Below are 22,639 nucleotides of genomic sequence, written 5' to 3' on the forward strand. Positions count from 1 at the left end.
AAGCTTAAGGTCTTGGCTTGAAATGTGTATCCATCTCATTTTGCAACTTATTGTAATGAAGAAGTAATTGACTATCGAAGACGCTCTGACACATTGTGACAACCAACCCGTGCGACATATAACCCCGTTCTCCCCTACTACACGTTTTGATGTGACTAATACTGATCAGCCCTATTATTGTTGATACTCAATATCAAGTATTGGGTTTCAACTTCATATAGTGTTATACTGTATAATTAATAGTACTAGTGCAGTGCCCGTAGGAAGCAGGTAAACAAAGAAACATATTAGACAGTACATTTGGCTGCTATCAGTGATGGCTAATTTTACACTGTTAAAGGTTATTATCAGTAAGTTACTTTGTAGAAGTTGGCTATAGAGTAGGGCAACATTCCTTAGTGTATTGTGTAAAGATAACCACAAACTAATTCCATGTGTTTTGTTAAGTGAAATGAAACAGAAAATGTATTAATTAATTAAGTGTTGAAACCTAAAGAAGAATCGAGCTGTACAGGTGTTACCTATACAATCTGATATTATGGTACCTTGCAAACTGCCATCCATACTGCACAATGCACTCAAACTTACAATCAGTTGCCTATATAGTAAATGGCTGCACTGTGTATAAAAGGAGTCTATGCTGCACGCCATGACAACATTGTCAACCCCATTACCATTAGGCTACTGTTAGGTATTTGAAAGATAAGACAGAGTTTGGATAACTGTCAATGAACGTTACTGTCAGTAGCAGTCAGCTGTGTGTGTGTGTGTGTGGGGGGGGGTGTTGGGACTTGTGTCCGCGCGCGGGCGTCCGCATCCGAGACCGTGCTGTCAATTAACGTTAACGTGTCAGTAGCAGGCAGCAGTGTGTGTGTTTGTGGGGGGGTGGGGGACTCGTGTGGGAGCACGCGCGCTCGGTGTGTGGGAGCGGACCTGTGTGTGCGCGTGGTCGCGCTCGGGCTTTCAGTTTAGATTTTAAACGGATATAAAACATTTTGTGGAAGCATCCGAGACCGTGCTGTATTATTACAGTGAAAATAGCGTGAAGTGCAGTCTTTACCACTAAAGCGGGCAGGTGGAGCAGATGAGGAGTTGATGAGGAGTTGTTGAGGAAGTAAGGCTGTGTCGGTCTGCTGTGTGTGTGTGTGTGTGTGTGTGTGTGTGTGTCCCGCTCGTCAGAGGGAGGCGGGGTTTAGTCGCACGTAAGCTACTATTCGCCAGCATGATATAAATATGATAACTTCTACAACTTCAAAATGAAGGATGAAGGATGCACACCTTCGTGCTGTGTTTAAGCAATATCCGGAAGCTCATGCCGATCTGACCAAAACTCAGAGAGATATGCTAGCCACAGACACACAGACAGACACACAGACAGACGTTTCTTGCTTTATAGATAAGATATCTAGTGTCTACTGTTTGTACAGAATGTAATATTTTACTCTTTGCAGCTGTGACATCATATATTGAAAAAGCACTTGCTGCACACACCAATGGCCTCCTATCCATACATGAATAATGAATTAAAGCCAACATTTCAACATGTACGTGTATGTGGGCCAGTCAGGTTTTACGGTGATAAACAAATCAGTTGTGCACTGGCATAGGAGTGATTTGTGCACTTAAAAATCAATCATGTGTGCACACTGATGTGCAAAAATTATTCATTTGACACCTGGCTTGATAGATATCTTATGTTATCAAGTTCATTCATTTATGAGCAGCAAAAGCAGCTGAGTAATAAATAATACATGAGCAGTTTATCCTATTTGTCACATCAGAGGTTGATCTCTTTCACACACAGCACACACTGATTTATGTCTCTCATAGTAATTCAGATCGCTTCCCCCTTTTTCAGACTCTCAAGTATAGGTCCATTGCTTTACCATAGAAAGGAAATACATAAAATAAATATATAAAAACATACACGTTTTACTTCTGTGTGTGTGTGTGTGTGTGTGTGTGTGTGTGTGTGTGTGTGTGTGTGTGTGTGTCTGAGTGTGTCTGAGTGTGTCTGAGTGTGTGTGTGTGACAGCAGGAGCAGCTCACCTAATCTCTGTTCATGTCCCACAGTCAAGTTGTCTTTGTAGCCCGGTGTTTGATGAAAGCACACACTGGGCCAGATCACAATACATCAACACAAAATGTTCTTGAACTGTATCTACTTAGGTTGTCTTTCAAGCTCCAATGGTGTCCCCTGTTTGTGCCAGAATTGTTGCTAGTACAGATTCAAGCAGGGGCCATTCAGCACCTTGAAGTAGCATATCAAGTGACATTGTATTTGATGTGTTTTGAAATGGTCTGACGCTTGTTTGTTTAACTTCTATAATCATAGAGCCGCTACTTTTCATGATATCGTAAGGTGAGTGTGTGGGTGTGTTGTTGAAAAGGAGCGCTGAGCCGGTAATTTACTATTATCCATGAAAGCATTTCCGCATACATCAATCAGTCCTAATACCTAGTACTGCATGTAGACCAATATATTCAACATGAATGACAGAAGAGTGCATATAGATAGGAGAAGCGATGTCATGATTTTTGAAGATAAAATTGAAGCGTTTGCAGTAAGAGCCCTTCACCTACCCGATGTGGACTATTTTTGCTCTTGAAGTGATCCAAAGCTCTTACAGCAGCGCGGCATATTATATCAAAAAACCTTTTACATTGATTTATCTTCACTTCAACTCTATTGCATTGCAAACCTGCCACTTGTGCGAGATTGCTCAAATCATGGGAATTCTTGGTGTTGTGTATCCAACCCATTCTATGTACTTCTTACAAATGGAGCGGGAGATTGACCTGGTGGATCAGTTCACCTGGGGCAGTAGAGCAGGCCTTGTACCAGTCTGCTCTGTTAAAGAGGGGGCTGTTAGCATGAAGATAGATAGATAGATAGATAGATAGATAGATAGATAGATAGATAGATAGATAGATAGATAGATAGATAGATAGATAGATAGATAGATAGATAGATAGATAGATAGATAGATAGATACTTTATTGATCCCGAATGCAATTCTGAAGAAGATCTTTATTAACTATTCACCCATAGCCTCTCAATGCTTTAAAGGGTCACATATTGTTCTCATTTTACGTTTAAAAATTGTAGTTTGTGTTTCTACTAGAAACTGTTTTCAGGGTATAAAAATCCCTTTTTATTTGTAACAGTGCCATTGCTGAATCTCCTCTTTTCAGCCTCTGTCAGAAACGCTACCAGATCCCCCTAGGTGGAAGTAGTGCTAAGTTAGGTAGGTAATGAGGGGGCGTGGCTTCTCCACTAATGACATCATAAGGGGAGATATATCTGACTGGAGTCTGGAGTCACACCGGGACCCATATTAATGTTTTTGATTTTTTCGCATTATAGCCGTCCCTTTTAACAAAGCGCTTGTGGGATTGTTGTTATTGTCTTAAAGTCACACTACCCCCTGCACTTGAAATGGGCATGCGTGTGTGTCAAGGTCTCTACCAAAGCTCATCTATTTTGTTTCTTATTCCCTGCACTACTTCAGACACTTTTCATTGTGAACAAACACCAACTCCTTCAAGGGGACATTTGACGAAAATATGCTCCATTCTCCCCATTTGTCTGATGTCTTCCTGTGGAGGTATTCCAGATCTGTCCTACAGGGAGGGGTGCCTGATCATGCTGGGGGCTTTACATGTCCCATATGGTTTGGGAACATCTTTGGTTTTCCAAGGAGGACCAGTGGAACGTAGCTGAGTGGAATGGCACACCTTACTTAGCCTGCTGCCAGCAGATAAACAGCACACACATGGACTAACAAAGAGATCTAATGCAGCTGTGTTTGCCTGGCATTGCCTTTATTTGGATGTCCATTTACAAACTACTTACATATATTGTATATCTAGGACTGCACTTCTATCCTCCCATATTATGGTAATATCCCTGATCTCAAATCCAAGTCATGACTAAAATGATGTTTCGTTTGGTATATTATACCAACTAGTGCAGTGCCCGTAGGAAGCAGTAGCTTATACATGCTTAAATGTAACCCGTCTATGAAAGTGGGACATACAAACAGATGTAGCCTACACATAGGCAGTGTCACACAGTCATTGAAATGGCTGTCACATCTCTCGTCAATGTGACTTATGTTCTTTTTTTAATAATTGTTGCGCCATATAATCCTCTATTCTTTATGGGCAAAGCAGGTGAAAAATGTTTTTCATTGGTAATTGCAGCTTGAAGGCAGCAGCATTTATCTTTGCAAACAAAATGAAGGGCATTTTTGCATTTACGTAGTCTTTAGCTCGTTAAGGTGTTAGTTTCTAACTAATTTAAAACATTCTGTGTAAGCGATCATGTTTACATTCACCGGTAGCAGAGCTATCCGAGACCGTGCTAGTTTAAATTGAAACCGCTATTGACATGCTAACTGAAATTAGCATCACTGTCGTGGAAGTGTTTAACTATACATTAACTCTATAACAGTGATAATAGCGTAACGTGCGATCTTTAACACTAAAGCGGACAGGTTTGAGGAGTTGGTGATGTCTGTGGAAAGGTTTAAGAACGTTTTGTTTGGAAGTTTGGGTGCATTGAATGAAGAAGTAACACCAGGCTATGTCGGTCTGCTGTGTGTGTCCCGATCGTAAATTCATGCTTTGGTCGCAGCGGCCAATCAAATCAGAGGGAGGCGGGGTTTAGCCGGAGACTACTTCATGCCCGTCGTTACTGTGGCCTTCAGTGCGCGCATGTATTCGCCGCCAGCATGGTATTCGCCCGCACGCACACAAGTCCCGCGCACACACACACACACACACACAAACACACACAGCTGACTGCAAGCCCAAGCGTGCCTGCACGCGCACACAAGTCCCCCTCCCACACACACACACAGCTGACTGCAACTGACACGTTAACGTTAATATCCGTTTTAAAGGTAAACCTAAAGCCCAAGCGCGCCCGCGCGCACACAAGTCCCACACACACACACAAACACACACAGCTGACTGCAAGCCCAAGCGCGCCCACGCTCGCCCGCACGCGCACACAAGAACCCCACACACACACACACACAGAGCTGACAGCTACTGACATGTTAACGTTAATTGACAGTTATTCAAACTTCTGTCTTATCTTTCAAATACCTAACAATAATGGTAATTGGGTTGACAATGTTGTCATGGCGTGCAGCATAGACTCCTTTTATACACAGTGCAGCCATTTACTACATAGGCAACTGATTGTAAGTTTGAGTGCATTGTGCGGTATGGATGGCAGTTTGCAGGGTACCATAATATCAGATTGTATAGGTAACACCTGTACAGCTCCATTCTTCTTTAGGCTTCAACACTTAATTAATTAACACATTTTGTGTTTCATTTCACTTAACAAAACACATGGAATTAGTTTGTGGTTATCTTTACACAATACACTAAGGAATGTTGCCCTACTCTATAGCCAACTTCTACAAAGTAAGTTACTGATAATAACCTTCAACAGTGTAAAATTAGCCATCAATGATAGCAGCCAAATGTACTGTCTAATATCTTTCTTTCTTTGTTTACCTGCTTCCTACGGGCACTGCACTAGTGATATTAATATGATAACTTCTACATATTTGGTCCAAAAAACCTAACAATCAATCAAGGATGCACACCTTTGTGCCGTGCGCAAGCCATATCCGTAAGCTCAGGCCGATCTGACTAACAGTCCGAGAGATATGCGAGCCACAGACACACACACACAGACAGACAGACGTTTCATGCTTTATAGATAGATATATACTCTATCACGATACGTTTTTCCTGCATTGCCTGACCTTAAAAGCTAGGTAGCTTCAGTTTGGTATCATACAGTATGCGTCAGTGTGGAGAGTAAGGTGCTGAGGCTGTGTGTCTGCTGTGTGTTTTCCAGGCAGCTCCAGCAGCAGCAGCAGGCAGAGCTGGAGGTTCACCAGAGAGATGGACTGACCGCCTACGATCTCTCCCAGGTAACACACGCTTCACTACCAGGCAGCTGGCTGGAGAGAAATGGGATTTCAGTCAAAATAATGAGACAACATGACTACATAACCAAATGTTGATTTTCCATGTATCGTAATGTAGTGTAAAGCAGCAGCCCATGTAATACACAGAATATAACCGACATGTCATGTGGCGGCTAGTCTGGCTCCACGGATGTAGACAGTTGAGATTGCACCAATAGCCAATCACAGGGCTGCCGACAGAATTAGTCGGAAAAATCCCCCCCTTCCTCTTCCTCCGCTGTGTGTTTGTGTGTGTGTGTGTATGAGTGTGCGCACGCCCAGTAACGGTGTCGGTCACAAAAAAAATGGTTATGTGTGTACCAGTGAAATTGCACCCCTTTGAAAGGTCACTTTGCCGCTTCCTGGCTTTAGCTCTGCCCAAGACAATTGTGATTAGTTAAAAAATTAAAAATAAATTAAAAAAAATTAAAAAAAACAGCCCAGTTTTTTTCCCCTCATCTCAGAAATGATATAGTGTGCTTCCAGACCAATACAACGAGCTGTAGTTTGCTCTGGCTGTGTTGCGAGACTGCGTGGCTGCTAATGAAATACTTGGGCTTGAACCCCAGCTGGTGTGACATGTGTCCCCCCGCCCCCTCCAGGTGCCTGTGGCCAGCGTCAGCAGTGGAGTCCACGAAGCGGGCAAGAACATCGACAAGACAGAGGCCATGTTCTCCCAGGAGAGAGACCCACGCTTTGCTGAGATGTACCAAGGCATCTCTGGATGTACGGCAAACACACAACACACACAACCGTATTACAATAATACAACACAATCACACACACACACCTGTCCTCTCTCCTGTCTGTTCAACTGAATTGTATTTTATTTGACGCAATAGTACCAACTGATGTACTCACAGAGACTTTTTTTTCTAATGTCTAGTGTAATATGCCGCTGTCAGTATAACATGCAGACCCTGGTGTCTCTGCGTGTGTGTGTGTGTGTGTGTGTGTGTGTGTGTGTGTGTGTCTCTAGCGGGAGATAAGAAGATGATGGTTCCCTCCTCGACAGCTGGAGGACAGCAGCTCTACTCTCAGAGTTCTCCCTTCCAGCAGGGACACTCTGGGAAAAGCTTCAGGTAAGTGTCACTGATGTATGTGACGCCTAGCAGGTTACACCCAGAATGCACTTGGTTAGACCTTTGATATGATATCAGCATGTCACTCTGAAGAAATGTGAAGTGGACAGCGCTTAATAATTCCCTCTTTTCTTTGTGTGTGTGTGTGTGTGTGTGTGTCTGTGTGTGTGTTTGTTGTGTCCTTGTGTACACAGTTCCTCTGTGATCCATGTCCCGGGCGTGAATGACATCCAGCCTTCAGGCTCCTCCAATCAGAATCTAGCTCAGATCAGCAGACAGCTCAACCCGGGCCAGGTGGCATGGTCAGGCAACAGGCCCCCCTTCTCTGGACAGGTAACACTAACACACAGCCATGGAGGAGCACACAGGGCTCAAGGGGAAAGTAACAAAGCATTTTAAACAGTCAATAAGTACGTAGTTGTAAACTACTTGAAGCACAATAAAATACCTCTGCATTTATACTGGTATATAGGGCTCAACAGTGCGGTGCCGGAATATTAGCCACAATGTCATAACTAGCTACCCGAGTGTAAGACGATGGTATATGCTCCTTGGTTCTGTGGTTAAAAGGTTGGATAGAAGGAATTGTTAAAATGTCATTAGAGGTTTTGAATGGGGAATTTTACCTCAGGAACTAGAGCTGCTACCAAAGGGGGCGGTCACTGTTGTAGCTCTATTGGTTACAGCGGTATATAGCACACCCCACTTTTTAGACAAAAAAAAGGTATTAAAAGTGTGCCTTATACAAGGGATTTGACATAATTGAATTCAAGAGAGGAATAAATAACTGGACTTTCAAGTTGAACAGATTTGAATCAGGCATTTAAAAGGCCTATTCCCTCTCCCATTACCGAGTGACTCTGGAGAGGTAGCTACAGCTAAGAGAAATCTGGGAAGCATCGGCATCCAGTGGACATGTTGTGTCAAACAGTGATGAGGTGGTCCAGTCATTAAGTTGTCTAGTGGGGCAACATTTCAGAGATTCAGCCCTTTACACTGTGGACAGACATGCCATCACTCCTTGGTCAAACCAACCTCAGCCACTTTATTCAGTCACTCTCCAGCATTTTAACTGTGTAACATGAAGACAGGTTATGAAATGGTTCTTTACCCCAGCACACCCAATACAATATAATTTATCAAATTGTATCAAGATCCCAAACCGTGAGCCAGTAGCCAATCAGAGAGTTGGTTTACATCACATGGCTCATTTGCATTGTTTTACCTTTTTTTAACAGTCCGAGGCCCAAAGTGTCACAGAAAGGTTACATTGAGAGGCTAAACAGAAGCAGCTATCCAATAGCTAATTGGAAAAGGAAAAAGCAGCAGGGGAATGCAAATGAGAAAGGGAATTACCTTTTTAAATGCCTGATTAAAATCTTTATTCTTAATTCAATTTGTGCATCCATTAGCCTACTTTATTATACAATTGGTAATTAGTTAATTAAATGCTTTTTTACTTTTCTATGACCCTTGTGGTCCTCCATACAAATGTACACACAGGCAAACAGGGACAGCCCTGGCCTTCTGTATCAATATTAAAGGAAGCAACCTCCGTGGTTGCCAAACCTATTTTCTTTGCTCCTTCTGTACCCCACACTCCCATCTTTTCTGCCAAAGACATGGGCTTGACTTATTTGCCATCTTTTGCGTGTGTGCGCGCGCGTGCGTGCGTGCGTGTGCGCACGCATTTTCCCCAAAATTAAAGAATAAAAATAAAAATGTGCTGAGCATATGTTTCTCAACGTGCTCATCTGTTTTCCACACACACTGCTGCACTTGTCTGGACAGAATCAATGGTTGTTTTTTTGACCAACCTTTAACTGCATCACAATAACTTAAGCCAGATGATATGACTGGAAAAGAGGCTTGAATGTTTTCAGCACCTCTGCTCATAACACACATTAACAACTAACATCAGACAGGCTTTCCAAGTCTTCTGGAAAAAACTCGTTAACCTGCAGTTATTTAATGGAGTGTCCCAATATTGGAAACAAATTGACCCAAAACTATTCATGAAAACAAGGACTTGTTTTGGAAGAATGAAGAAGACTGTGTGCCACAAAATGAATCCCTTTGTGTCTGAACATACCGGATAGTTAAGTAAAGAAACCTCAGTCTGTGGAATATTATGTCTGTCTGTATATTAAGCATAATAATAATACTCAGAATTCACTTCATTTGTATGACCATTTTATTCTGTGGTTTGCTGTGAATTTTTTTCAAACATAAGCATTTTGAAAGCCAATGTTTTTTGCATTGGTCAACAACAACAAAACGTTACCACAACAAAAAGTTGCCACCAAAATGGTTCCAGAAGTGTTTTTCTGTTTGCTCTAGTTCCATTTCATTTTCTCTATGGACATTGTCCTCATTGTTTTTAACATAGCAAGCCAAGACTCCTAGAATCCTGTCAGAACCCGTAGCAAAGCTATAAAGCGTAATTAAAGGTGCTGTGAGGGAAATGGTTCTTTTAGCTAACTTCCTGTCACTGACTGCAGTTAGCAGTCCCTTCCCTTGTCCCTACGTCACCACATTAATGCACTGCGGTCTTCAAGCAGCGAGTTATATAGCATCATCTCAAATCCGTAAGTGTGATAAAACATGATAAAAAGCATCAAAACAAACATTGGGAAGGATTTTTACCTGCTCCGCCATTGTAGGCACATAAACATTCACCCCTCTGTCGCTCTCTGCGCGTGCACCGGCAAAGAGACGTACCCGTTTGTAGTGTTCTCTCTTCTGATTGGATATCAGGTTATGGGATCCCAGAAAAGTTTATTTGCCGATTACATGCAGAGTGGGTGACTGAGACACCTGTGTTATGAAGCGCGCACACTATAAAAGTGATCACTGTATGAATATAGAGCGATTTAACACATTTATTAACATAAATATATTGCTCACTTCACCTTTAAAGTAAGGTAAATAATGCAGTAAAATCTCTGAAAAAAGGATTTGTGGATGTGATTCTTGTGAGTTTTGAATGCTCTTTAGGGAAGTTGTTTTTTCTCTCTTTATAATAGGTCAAAGGAAAATCCTTTAGTTTATTCAATCTTGTTTCATCTGGTGTTTTGCATTCTGACAGCAACTGTGTTCAGAAAGACAAGAGCAGCAGCCCTCTATAACAATATCTGAACTCGTATTTATTTTGACATAGCAAAGGTAAGAGAAGGTAATTCATTACCATACTAATTGAGCTGTGGAGAAGGGGTAGGATTAAATAAGTTTACAATTCTTATCGAATATATTTTGACATATGCTGTTCATTTTTTAAAACTAATTTGACCTTTTTTCTTTTTAGCTTTTCTAGTTCGTTTTGTATTATTTTGATACGACTGGGAAAAATGTAATCATTCATTCATTCATTCACCCTTAAGCTCAGTGCACAGTTCCACACCCTGCTTATCTGTGTAGGTAACCAGTGTGTGTGTGTGTGTGTGTGTGTGTGTGTGTGTGCTCTCTCTCTCCAGTCCACTAAAGCCCAGTCCAGTCCCTTTGGTATCGGTTCTGGTCACAGCTACCAGACGGACCCGGCCTCCTACAGTCCACTGTCGTCCCCGGCAACCTCCTCCCCCAGCGGTAACGCCTACTCAGGACTGACCAACCGCAGCACAGCGTTTGGTAAGCTCCTCCCAGTCTGCTTCTCTCCTCATGTATTACTAATGAAATCTGTTTGATAAGGGATGAACAACATTCACTTCTTATGGAAGTCTTTGTGTCTCGTGAAAACTGTCACTGAGTTAGAGCATTTTAAAGACCTATTTCAGCGGTGGAAATATGAAGGTGTATTGAACTCCTATGTAGTATAAATGTGCAAACAATTTAGAAATCAGTTCATCCTAGCCTGAGAAAAGGCAGAAAGAGTGTTTTATAGTCTCACTGTCTAACCGTGATGTGTGACATCACACATGGTAAAATGTAGGGTTAGGATTGACAGGACAGCTGGGCCAAGGGAAGACTGAGGGAAGAAAAACCTCATACATTATATTAAGATAGCGATTTTGTAATGATAGAACGCTGGTTCCGTATGTGTGAAGTATTCCTTTAATAGAAATACACCTACAGTACAGAGATCTGTACCCGTTGATCTTTTCGGCAGGGCAAGGCAATTCCTCGTTATTAAAATACAATCAAAATACATTTTACCGGGGGCGCCCTTAGCTCAGTTGGTAGGGCGTCCCCCCCCAGGCCGGGCCCAGCAGCAGACCCGGGTTCGATTCCCACCCGCGGTCGTTCTCTGCATGTCACTCCCCTCTCTGCCCCATTTCACCTCTGTCTCTCTGCACTGTCAATAAAGCATAAAAATGCCCCAAAAAATATCTTTAAAAAAATATATATATACATTTTACCTCCTTTAACAATATAGCAAATCTATTAAAAAAGATTGGATACTAAGTAGGCCTACTAACTTCCATCTGTTTACATCAGACAAAGCTTTGGATCTGAAACACTGTGCTTTCAGTGAGTATAATTACAATTAACTTGGAATAATTGAACAGAATTTTTATCACTACTTTTAAAGGTCACGTATTATGCTCATGATTGGGTTCAAGGTTATAATTTGGGTTTCTACTAAAAACTTTGTTTATCACAGTGTCATTGCTGAACCTCCTCTTTTCAGCCTCTGTCTGAAACACTCTCTTTAAGCCCCGCCTTCCAAAAAGCCCAGTCTGCTCTGATTGGCCCTGAATCTAACTGTATATAACAGTTTAAATATAACTGCCAGTTAGATTCAGGGGCATCTGTGGGGGTGAGGCTTATTACAGGTGGAGGTAGTGCTAAGTTAGGTTAGTGATGAGGGGGTGTGGCTTATGACATCATAACGGGAGAGAAATCTGACAGGGGTTTTTGAACACAGGTTTTCAGAGGTGGAGAGAAAAAGACGGTTGTTTTTCCTCATACTTTGGGAGCCTTTAGTCACACTCATATTAAAGTGGGAAAATAATGAAAAAGCTAATTTTGCGTAATAGGTGACATTAAAATGAATATTCACTCTCTATCTTTTTATTAAGGTCTTGCGGTTCCTTCCATCTGTAAATAAATGTATCAAACTTTGGGCAGGACATGGCAGCTACAGTATAAAGAAAATAAACATCAGTACAGCTGTATGTCACTCACATGTGTTGACACCATCTCCAGTGGACAGAGGTCAGTGCTAATTGAAAGTTGTCTGAACCTCAGTGTAGAGCTGAGAGGGAGTGAACATTGTTCCACAGGCCTTTGCATAGTGGAACACACTGAAAGAAGACAAACATGGTGCAGAGGTAGCAGTGCTTCATCTAGACAGCTAATATACTCACAAATGATAAAGTCAGCCTGCTCCTCAGATATATGAGCCTCATTCTGTTATCAGCTCACTAGCGTGTGTGTGTGTGTGTGTGTGTGTGTGTGCGTGCGTGTGTGTGTGTGCGTGCGTGCGTGCGTGTGTGTGTGTGTGTGTGTGCGTGCGTGTGTGTTGTGAGGCAGGGTAAATAGTCACCTATGGAGCAGTCCTGTACTTAAGTCAGTGTATACACTTAAAGCTGATCCATGTGGCAGTACCTTTTCTGATGCAGTTGTGTTCAGTATTATGAGACAGTTGATTATAGCGCCTGCTCTGGACAAAATGTCTGGAGTGTTTTTACTACATCATCGCCTGCCATCCTAAAGATCTTTGCTAGCACGTGCGTGTGTGTTGTGCATTATTATTATTTTAGGGCGGCAGTGGCAAAGTGGGTAGGGAGATCGCCTCTGGAGTGCAGGGTCGGAGGTTCAATCCCCCGTCTCCCCGCCACATGTCGAAGTGTCCCTGAGCAAGACACTGAACCCCAAATTGCTCCCGATGGTTCAGAGAGCGCCTTGCATGGCAGCTACTGCCATCGGTGTATGAGTATGTGTATGAATGGGTGAATGTGGTAAGATATGTAAAGCGCTTTGGGGCTGAGAAAATCGGCTAGAAGGCGCTATATAAGTCAAGTCCATTTACCATTTACCATTATGAGCTAATGTATTTATGTGTGACTGTCAGAATAATAACGTTAATATGACCATGGTGAAGCAAAGTAAACTTTGATTTTGTAGTGTTCATAAACAGGCTTTTCCCCGTCTGCCTGCCTAAATTGTTTGGTCTGATTTGGCGGGGATTCAGACCAGAGCAAAGGCTTTAATATCTATAAAGTAGCATTCTCTTCACTGATGGTCTCGTTTGCTGTCACAGCTCATGATAATCATCAGAGGAAAAATTAGAATATTTCATTAACATTTAAATGTTCCTCGTAGAAGGTTTTAACTTTAACAATGTACTGCAGGAGATGTGTCAATTCAATAAGAAAGGCTATTTCCTAGCTTCAAGCCTCACTGGTTATTCTTGGTCCTGAGGTAATTACATGGATGGGGAGGTAAAGCAGACAAAAGCCAAGTCACTCTAACTGCTCGGCCCTCCATTAATATTGGTCACATTGTGTGGCCTTTAAAGCTTTCTGCTAACCTCACGCTGAGTTAACGGCCCTTTGATTAGGCCCATGAATAACACAACTTAGCTTTGCATTTGATAAGTTCTTATGACATCTACTTACTTCAAAAAATGTTTCCCACTGATAGACACATACAGATGCAAATGAAGTTCTGTCAGATTGCCTGCATCGGCTGTTCATCACAGGAGATGCTTATGACACACACCATTGTCTTTTATATGAAAAGGTTGGGTGGTCCTCCCTTAAAGAGAGACGTGACGCACATTGGCACATTTTTATTTACAAAGCCTTGACTGGGAAGCTTCCTCGTTATTTAACAGAAATGCTGCAAATTTCAGATGGGCTTTATCAGACCCGCTCCACTGACATGCTTATGCTTTATGTCCCACAAGCCCGGTCTGAGCTGGGAAAGACAGCTTTTAGCTTCAGTGCCCCTGACTCCTGGAACAACTTACAGCAACAAATTAAACTAAATAACTTCATATGATTTAACCTATTTAAACAAACTATCTTAAATCTGCCAAACTCTACCTGTAACTGTTTTAATTAGGCTATATTGTACTTTCACCCATTTCATTTTAATTGCTGCCACTCTTCACCACTGTGTAAATGTTTCAATTGTTTTTCTCTTCACCTGTTGTTGTGTATTTGATGTATTTGCATTGAATATTGTTTATGTATTGTTGTTTTTCCTTTGAATTTGTTTGATCTCGACGTCATTGTAAATGAGGGTCACCCCTCAATTGGTCTCTCGAGGATAAATAAAAGTGAAATGAAAAATGAAAACTTGCATGCTGAAATATTCACACCAAATATGAAAATGCTGAGCATTGAATCAGTCATGTGTTATTAGTTCAGTTATTATCAGCAGGTGTTCTTACAGTCCAGCCAGCTAGCATCTATGTTACTAATTCTTCATTTTTCATAACAAATAAATAGTTTGAGGAAACAATCAGCAGATTGATCCAGAATCATTTCGGCAAGTACCGTCAAAGAAGTCAAAGGGACATTTGCTAGTTGAGACATTTCACTCTGAACCAAAGTGCTGGACCAAACAGATGACCAACATGTTGTTTCTCGGAGCTGGAGATGCAATCATAGAATACAGATGCTTTATTGCGTGTGTGTGTGTGTGCGTGTCTGTGTGTGTGCGTGCGTGTGTTCAGTCAGTGAGGGCTCATCAGCCAGCTGCTGCTGCTTGTTGCCCGCATGGCTTTAGGAATGTTAGCATGTCCAGCGTCCAACGGCTACTTGATGGACTTTTAATGGATACACACATTAGCCATATCTATCTATCTATCTATCTATCTATCTATCTATCTATCTATCTATCTATCTATCTATCTATCTATCTATCTATCTATCTATCTATCTATCTATCTATCTATCTATCTATCTATCTATCTATCTATCTATCTATCTATCTATCTCTCTCTCTCTCTCTATCTCTCTCTCTCTCTCTCTCTCTCTCTCTATCTATCTATCTATCTATCTATCTATCTATCTATCTATCTATCTATCTATCTATCTATCTATCTATCTATCTATCTATCTATCTATCTATCTATCTATCTATCTATCTATCTATCTATCTATCGCTCTCTCCACTGCCTCATCCATGTATTTGTGTATCTTTAATACATACCCTCCATGAGGTTACCTCCTCCTCAGACCATGTGAAGTCTGTCACAGCCAGTGCCACTCATTGGCTCTGCTGTTGTCTATGTGTTGTCCATGTTAAGCTCTTGTTTTTCTCCTTATCTCCCCTTGCTTTCCATTCCATACAAACACAAGCAGCCCTCCTATGTGTTTTGCTTAATTACTTTTCCATCTGTATTTCTTCCATGTGCTCTCTCTCTGTCCTCCTCTCTGCATCAGCCTCTCTCTCTTACAGATGAGATGAGCATTCTTTTTTTATTATGGTGGAAGAATGTTCGAGACAGCTTATCAATCTGCTATGCTTTAATATGCTCTGCTAGACACTCACAACTACCTCGCAGGGATAGGGTGTGCATAAATTTATATACCGTATATGTAAATCCATATTTTGTGTGTGCAGCCAAAGTCTCAGCATTGTCAGTCGTGGCATGTATTTGCTGGTGTACAAGGAGAGAAAGTTACAAGTCGTAAAGCGCACACTGCTACATGAGTAGAATGTGTTGATAAAGAAGACTACAGATGTCTTACCGAGGTTTATCTATCGCACCGAAAATCAACATACTTCAGTGTGTTGTAGCTCAACCCTGTAGGACGGCTCGGTACCCCAACGGAAGGGTGAACAAAAATAGGTGCAGCACGGTTAGCTTATTTTGGTACCCTTTGCAACTTTTGACAGTGGAAACATAGTTAAATGCGTGCCGAGCTGCACCGAATCACGCAGTGGAAAACCAGACCAAAGAATACTTTATGTAAATGTAATTAATTTACTTTTTAGTACAGAGAGAAGGAGGCCTTGATTTGAGACAGGCATTTATTCCTAATTTTTTCCTGTTTTCATAAGAATAAATAACGGTAGTTTCTTAAAAAGCCCCACCTCTTTCTGGCCCGCTCCTGTCTTTACTTGCAACATTTAAATGGATGTCAAGATCAAGTTTATATTGGCCCTGATCCAAATCCACGTGCATGAATATCTGCCCTGGAGGTTCAACATGTTACAGCGTTGATCTTGCACATTCACTCACATTTTGAGTCTAATGTCTGAACCTTCAGGCTGCTACTGTACAGGAGAGCAGCGCTAGCTCACTAGCTCAGTAAAGTTCCGTTAACCCTCCTGTTGCATTACGGTTACATTTGACGATTAAAACATTTAATAATAATCTGTAAGACATAGTTTATTAGCCCTCCTGCATCCACACTATTCACTATTCATATTTTAATTGAGTACTATTAAAATCCGGTGTAATATGGTCGCTAATATAGACTCCTGTGGACAGGTGTTGAAAACTAGCATTTTTGTTGAAAACTAGCATTTATGCTAATACACTGAAAACAATGCATCTGGTTCGTCCAATGATATTGTCATGTCCATGTCAAATTAAATCTACAATGTGTGTGTGTGTGTGTGTGTGTGTGTGTGTGTGTGTGTGTGTGTGTGTGTGTGTGTGTGTGCAGATGTGTCGGGGGAGAGCAGTCAAAGTGGGGCTCAGTTCCAGGGCCGGCCCAGTGAGGTGTGGTCCCAGTGGCAGAACCAGCATCACTCCCAGCAGCCCGGAGAGCAGCACGCACACCCCAACCCCAGCCAGACAGAAGTCTTCCAGGTACTAACACACACACACACACACACAGTGCAGGATGTGTGTGGAGGCCGTAAGTGTCTTCTGGCTGCGGACCAGTGTCAACAGCTATGTGATATCATATGTGTGATAATAGCAGTGTGTCCTCAGCAACACCCTTAAACCTGTATGTGTGTGTGTGTGTGTGTGTGTGTGTGTGCGTGTGTGTCTCTCTGCAGGACATGTTACCCATGGCTGGAGATCCCACCCAGGGAACAGCCAACTACAACATTGAGGACTTCGCTGACCTCGGCATGTTCCCACCTTTCTCTGAGTAACCCCCTCCTCCACTCTCTCTCTCTCTTTATCACTCCCCCTCTCTCAGAACTGGACTGATATTTGCATTCATCTCATCACGTGGTCTGATATTTTTTTTTGTATATTACTAGACGGCCAACCACACACACAGCTGATGTGCATCACAGTGAATGTCTGGCGGTGCACTTTGTCATTTGCACACATACAAAGACACGGTCCCACTAATGTCTGCAGTATGTTGTCTGTGAACATACACCGTACAGTATGGTGTGGCTGTGAAGAGGAACCCTGCTGTCACTCAATCACAGTGCTGGACATTGTCTCCACACACTGCAGTCTGTGACTACTCCACTATTCAGCTCTCTGCAGTATCAGCTGACTATATACTGTATGTATATGACTTGTATGTTAGTGTTTACACATCCTCTCTTTTACATTAAGGCAAAACAAAAACTTCAAGTTCACGCCAAAAAAAAAACTACGTTCCTCATGACAACAATCTATGAATGTGCCAAGTGCACGACACGTACACTACAACACGGATCATGTGTATTTCAGGATGCGATAAAAAAAAACATCCAAGCAAAATCATGTACTAAACAAAAAAGACTGGACATCTTTTCTTTGCCTGCACCCTGTCTGTACCTTTTGTGATGTTTTTTCTTCTTCTAATATGATCATTTTGGAAAAATGCTTATGGACAACTGAGAATCCTAAATATGAAATGAATTGACTCAACAGGGGAATGTGTTCTGATTTTAGCATGTCAGTCTAAGTGGTGGGGTTGAGCTGGCACTGCTCAGTACCTTTATATTTCAACTACCGTGAAATCCGTATAAAACACACTTTTAATACCCTTTTTTTTATCACAAAATTGGGGTGCGTCCAATATATCAGTATAAAATGCAGAGGTACTTTATTCTGTTTGGGTTATTTACCCAAAAGAGAGCGCTATAATTGAGCTAAAGCTTTGTCATAGACATGGGTGTGCCGTATGAAGCACCACTGCAGGTTACAGGAAACGATGTCCGCGATGCTTACGTTAGCAACGTTAGTTATCTAGCTAATAATTCAACTTTCCTCCAATTTGGTCTCTTACCACAGACCTTCTGACTGCCATGTATTTTGGACTTTTCCGGTTGACTTGACTCCTTGGCGACTTCTTTCGTGATTATGTCCAAACAGCTTGCTATAGTCCCATGATGCTTTGGGGAATCATGTAGGGCGGACGATTTTTGTTTCAAAACAGCAATTTTTTTGCCGTAAGGTGACACGTTTTCATGCATTCAACCTAGAGACTGACTGCGTCTTGTATAACCAGATTTTACGGTAACTGTAAGAAGACACCAGTAACACCATGGTAATTATAATAATGGGTTACCTGTTGATCTCCCGCTCCACTGTGATTGGGACTTAGAGAGCATTATTGCAAAACAGCGGCTGTCTTTGTGCGCTTTGAATATAGTTTGTCTTTTTTTGTGTGTGTGTGTGTGTGTGTATGTGTGTGTTTTTTTTCAAGTTCCAGAGGGAATAAGTGTTTTTTTTTTCTGCACATTTTACAACGGGCCTACACAACTGAAAGTGAGTGTGAATGCTGCTGTAGGTCTGTGTACTTTACGTCCAATTAGGTGTGTGAATATAGAGCCTACCCAGCTCATACAGAGATGTGGCATTAACACAGTGGGTCTCACACACACACACATCTGTCAGCTCCTATCTATTGCTACATGATGCCAAACAGAGGCTGTGTTAGCGCTATTAGGGGCTATGCTATCAGTGCCAAATCAACTGCTAGGTCTGGTTTATGTTCAGCTAATGTTCAACACAGTTAGGTTGACATCCTTTCATGAATAATTGTATCAGTGTGCTTTGAGCATATGCACGTCGTTTCACAATGACTGAGAAAAAAACACAGAACAGAGTGGACACACACAGCTCCACACTCCATGCTTTACTTGTGCTTTGTTTTAAATCTTCATTCAAGCAGTCTTTGGTGTCAGTCCAGATAGGATGGGATTTACCCACAATGCACTGAGAACAATAGGAACAATAAACTAGTGCTAGCTCCTAGGGGTGTGAATCGTTGGTTTTATCACGATACAATAGTCCACCGCGATACGTCTTTTCATTCGAATCAGTCTGGCCCTGCGAACGATATGAGACGGTATCATATGCTCATTAACACAGCCTGTTACATTCATAGCCTGTTACATTCATAGCAACTCACAAAAATAAAACTAACGTATGATTTTTCTTTAGGATATGTAAAGAAAAACAATTCATTATTTTAGCGGACATCGTCTCACACACAGAGGTACTGTGATATTGTCAAAATAAAAGCGTATATTAAAGACTCCGATGTGCATCAATAGTTGGCCGTTGCGTCGATACAGTGTGATAATTTGCCAATGAATCAAACTATGGATGTATGGTTCCACCCCTAGCAGCACTCCCCTGCTTTCACCTGCTGTGGTCGTAGTGGACAAGTGGACAACTCATGCCAGGACGTCCCAACACTACATGGTCCCCACATAAGCACACACTGAGATTAATGTGAGTGTTGATGGTGCTGCTGCTGTCCCCTCTCTCTCTCTCTCTCTCTCTCCATCAACCTTACTGTTTAACATATATGTAGTGCTGTATGTCCACAACTCTGGAGAGAAGCCCTGACGCGAGAATATACAAGGATTCTATATATAAAGGAACAAAATGAAGGAAACAAAAAAAACTCATTGCAGACAGTTGCTAAGCTAAGGCTTAAAGTGCACTTCATGAAGCGAAACTGCTATATCTCACCAGCCTGCTTTAAAAAAGGGAAAAAAAAACGCCATACCGTCCAAGCAAAGCGCAGTATTTACTAGTGTATTTTGGGTGTGTTCTCTTCAGCTCTCTGGCTACTTGACTTTATTACTTTATAATCTTTCCGAAACTCTTAAGAGGCTAAATAATACTTTATAAGCGGGGGAGCTTTTACATGACAGATTGTATAATGTTGTCTGACAGACGGATTGGGAGAACCTTCGAAACAGACATTAAGAGTGCTTTTGCTAAAGATCTCGAATGGATGTTTTTTTGTAAATAATGTGATTTCTATGTCGACTACGTGTTACATTCACACAGTACATGTTTTTTTTTCTTGTGTAGGTTTTAATGATATGGTGTGCAATGTGAGTACATATTTAACTATCGGTATTTAGTTCTAGTGTGTTGTACATTGAGTTCTAGACCTGTATAAATTGTGTAAATGTGACCCATTATTTTTGTGTAACAAATTTGTGCTTGTGACAATAAATTCTTATTGGTTACGTGGCTTCCATTCAAAAGTTCTGGTCTTCATTTATTCACGCATGTCTCTCATTAAGGACTGGGTATTTCAAGATCAAATAAGTAGGGTAGACCGGGGCTAATAGGCACACTTTTTACTCGAGTGAGAATTGCTCATTACCTAAACATCTTTCAATAGTCATTCCTACATTAAATTGAAGCGTAAAGTGTTGGCTTGAAATGTGTACCCCTCACTTTTTCTAACTTATTGTAATAAAGAAGAAATTAATCATCAAAGACATCCTTACACATTGTGACAACCAACCCCATCAAGGGGTCGGTTGTCACACACTATGGGGTTGTTTGTCACAATGTTATCTTAATGGGAATAATCTTATAAAGAAGGCAAGAAAGCAGAAATAATTTGAAAGTTTAATTGCATTGCAACTTACTGTTTCTTCTTCTCCAGCTGGGGTGGAGTGCACTGGGGTGCAGTAGCCTTGGCAGCTGGTCTAGTTTGGGATGCACTGGGTTGTTTTGATTTCGTTGCCCTTTTTTCCTTTGCATGCTAGCTGCCTTTTCCTGCTCTATTCTTTCCTTCTCTGGGGTGTCAGTGAGGATACAGCTTGACAATGTATTTCATTATTGGGTTCCTTTTCTGGCTGCAGTCTTTGGATAACATGTGACAACCAACCCCCCAAAAAATGTGACGACCAACCCCAACTTGAATTTCTTGCTAGCATCAAGGCCAACAACCATCTGACAACTAATTAGCTTGCTAACAACAATCTAAACTATAGCTTACCCTTCACACTTTTTTAGGGTAACAAGTGTTTTGTTATAAACCCATTGTGTAAAAGCCTAGAAGAAAAATACTGAGGAGCTAAATATTTCTTCAAACATTCCTCTCACCTCAAATTCAGCAGTCTAACTATGTAGGTGACCTCTGATCCCAATTCTGGATATTTACATACCAAAATTTCACAGACAGCGCCTTCTGGTTCCGAGATATAACGATTGTGACAACCAACCCGTGTGACATATAACTCTGTTCTCCCCTATGTGTGTGTGTGTGTGTGTGTGTGTGTGTGTGTGTGTGTGTGTGTGTGCGGTGTGTATGTGCTGGTATTACTCATGTTGTGGGGAAATTTTTCTGTTCACACACTGATATTGTGGGGATGTACCTTCCTTTTGGGGACAAAATGGATGTCCCCTTGATGCAATAATGACATTTTAAGGGTGAAGACTTGCTTTATGGTAAGGGTAGACATAGCTTTAGGTTAAGGTAAGGGTTAGGGAAGTTATGGTTAGGGCAAGTCTCCAGGAAATAAATGTAAGTCTATGTAATGTCCTCGCAAGTGATGAAAACACATTTGTGTGTGTGCTTAACCAACCAGAAGAAGATAATTTTGCAAAACACTTTACTGGTAAACTTAATGTTAGAATACACACGGTCGCCCATAAAGTTGGGATAAAATATTTTTGACCTCTTCTCATGAAATGATCGTGACTATGTGATTTATTCTTGATAGATAAAGTGTTTATCTTCTCAGAACTCATCCAAACATCACAGTGAAAATTAAAACCACAATTAACCTTTGCAAACTGTATTCAGGCTTAAACAAAATTGGGGGAATTGAACAATAGAAGATTTTTATTTTTGCACCTTGGTCAATTGAACCAGAAACACACATTTGAGGGTATTTCATTCGTAGGAATGTCCAATATTACTCTTTCAAATGTCAATCACTCACTAATATTGAGTATGGCCGCCCCTGACAAGCATCTGGGCACAGTCGACATGTCTTTATGGATGAGAGCCGCAACACCCTTTACCGTATAGATGAAAGACAAAGGGTGCTGCTATTAAATGGTTAGAACCTCTGTGATGACTGCAAAAGTGATGGTATGGACTGGTATTCATTATGGAGGAAAAACACCAGTGTTTGTGAGGAAAAATCAGGGGCTTCCCTAAGAAAGGTTTTAGGAAAAAATGCCAATAAGGCATGACAACATCTCCCTGATTGTTTTGTTGAGGAAGTTTCCGTCAGTCAGTCACTGCCCCTAACACACTCTTCTAACTGCCGTTTTCATTGCAGGCAGATTGAGAGCCTGAAACATTCTGTCAGCACCTAAGCATTCAGCAGACTCATTACATGAACTGTAAACATATGAAGATCAGGAACAGCAGGTCTGGACATGTATGCATGGAGACAGATATTCTGAAAGGCCCATAAGTAGGCCTGTGTGTGTGTGTCTGTGTGTAGGGACTTAAAAACTGTTGTTTAGGGATGTTTTGTGCAATTGGTGAC

General features: G+C 41.5%; 1 protein-coding gene across 2 annotated transcripts in view; it reads left to right on the forward strand.

The window, feature by feature from the left end:
- arnt2 (aryl-hydrocarbon receptor nuclear translocator 2) overlaps window positions 1-20,368 on the forward strand; it is a 69,489-nt gene extending 49,121 nt beyond the window's left edge. For both annotated transcript variants that reach the window (XM_080052315.1, XM_080052316.1), the window contains exons 13-19: window positions 5,885-5,960; window positions 6,599-6,722; window positions 6,976-7,078; window positions 7,273-7,411; window positions 10,552-10,702; window positions 16,645-16,790; window positions 16,985-20,368. In XM_080052315.1, the coding sequence (XP_079908441.1) occupies window positions 5,885-5,960; window positions 6,599-6,722; window positions 6,976-7,078; window positions 7,273-7,411; window positions 10,552-10,702; window positions 16,645-16,790; window positions 16,985-17,083 (838 nt within the window). In that variant the 3' untranslated portion in view covers window positions 17,084-20,368. The remainder of the gene's footprint in view (window positions 1-5,884; window positions 5,961-6,598; window positions 6,723-6,975; window positions 7,079-7,272; window positions 7,412-10,551; window positions 10,703-16,644; window positions 16,791-16,984) is intronic.
- Window positions 20,369-22,639: the final 2,271 nt, after the last annotated feature.

The sequence above is a fragment of the Ammodytes marinus genome (genome assembly GCF_949987685.1).
Source record: "Ammodytes marinus genome assembly, chromosome: 1".
NCBI lineage: Eukaryota > Metazoa > Chordata > Actinopteri > Uranoscopiformes > Ammodytidae > Ammodytes > Ammodytes marinus.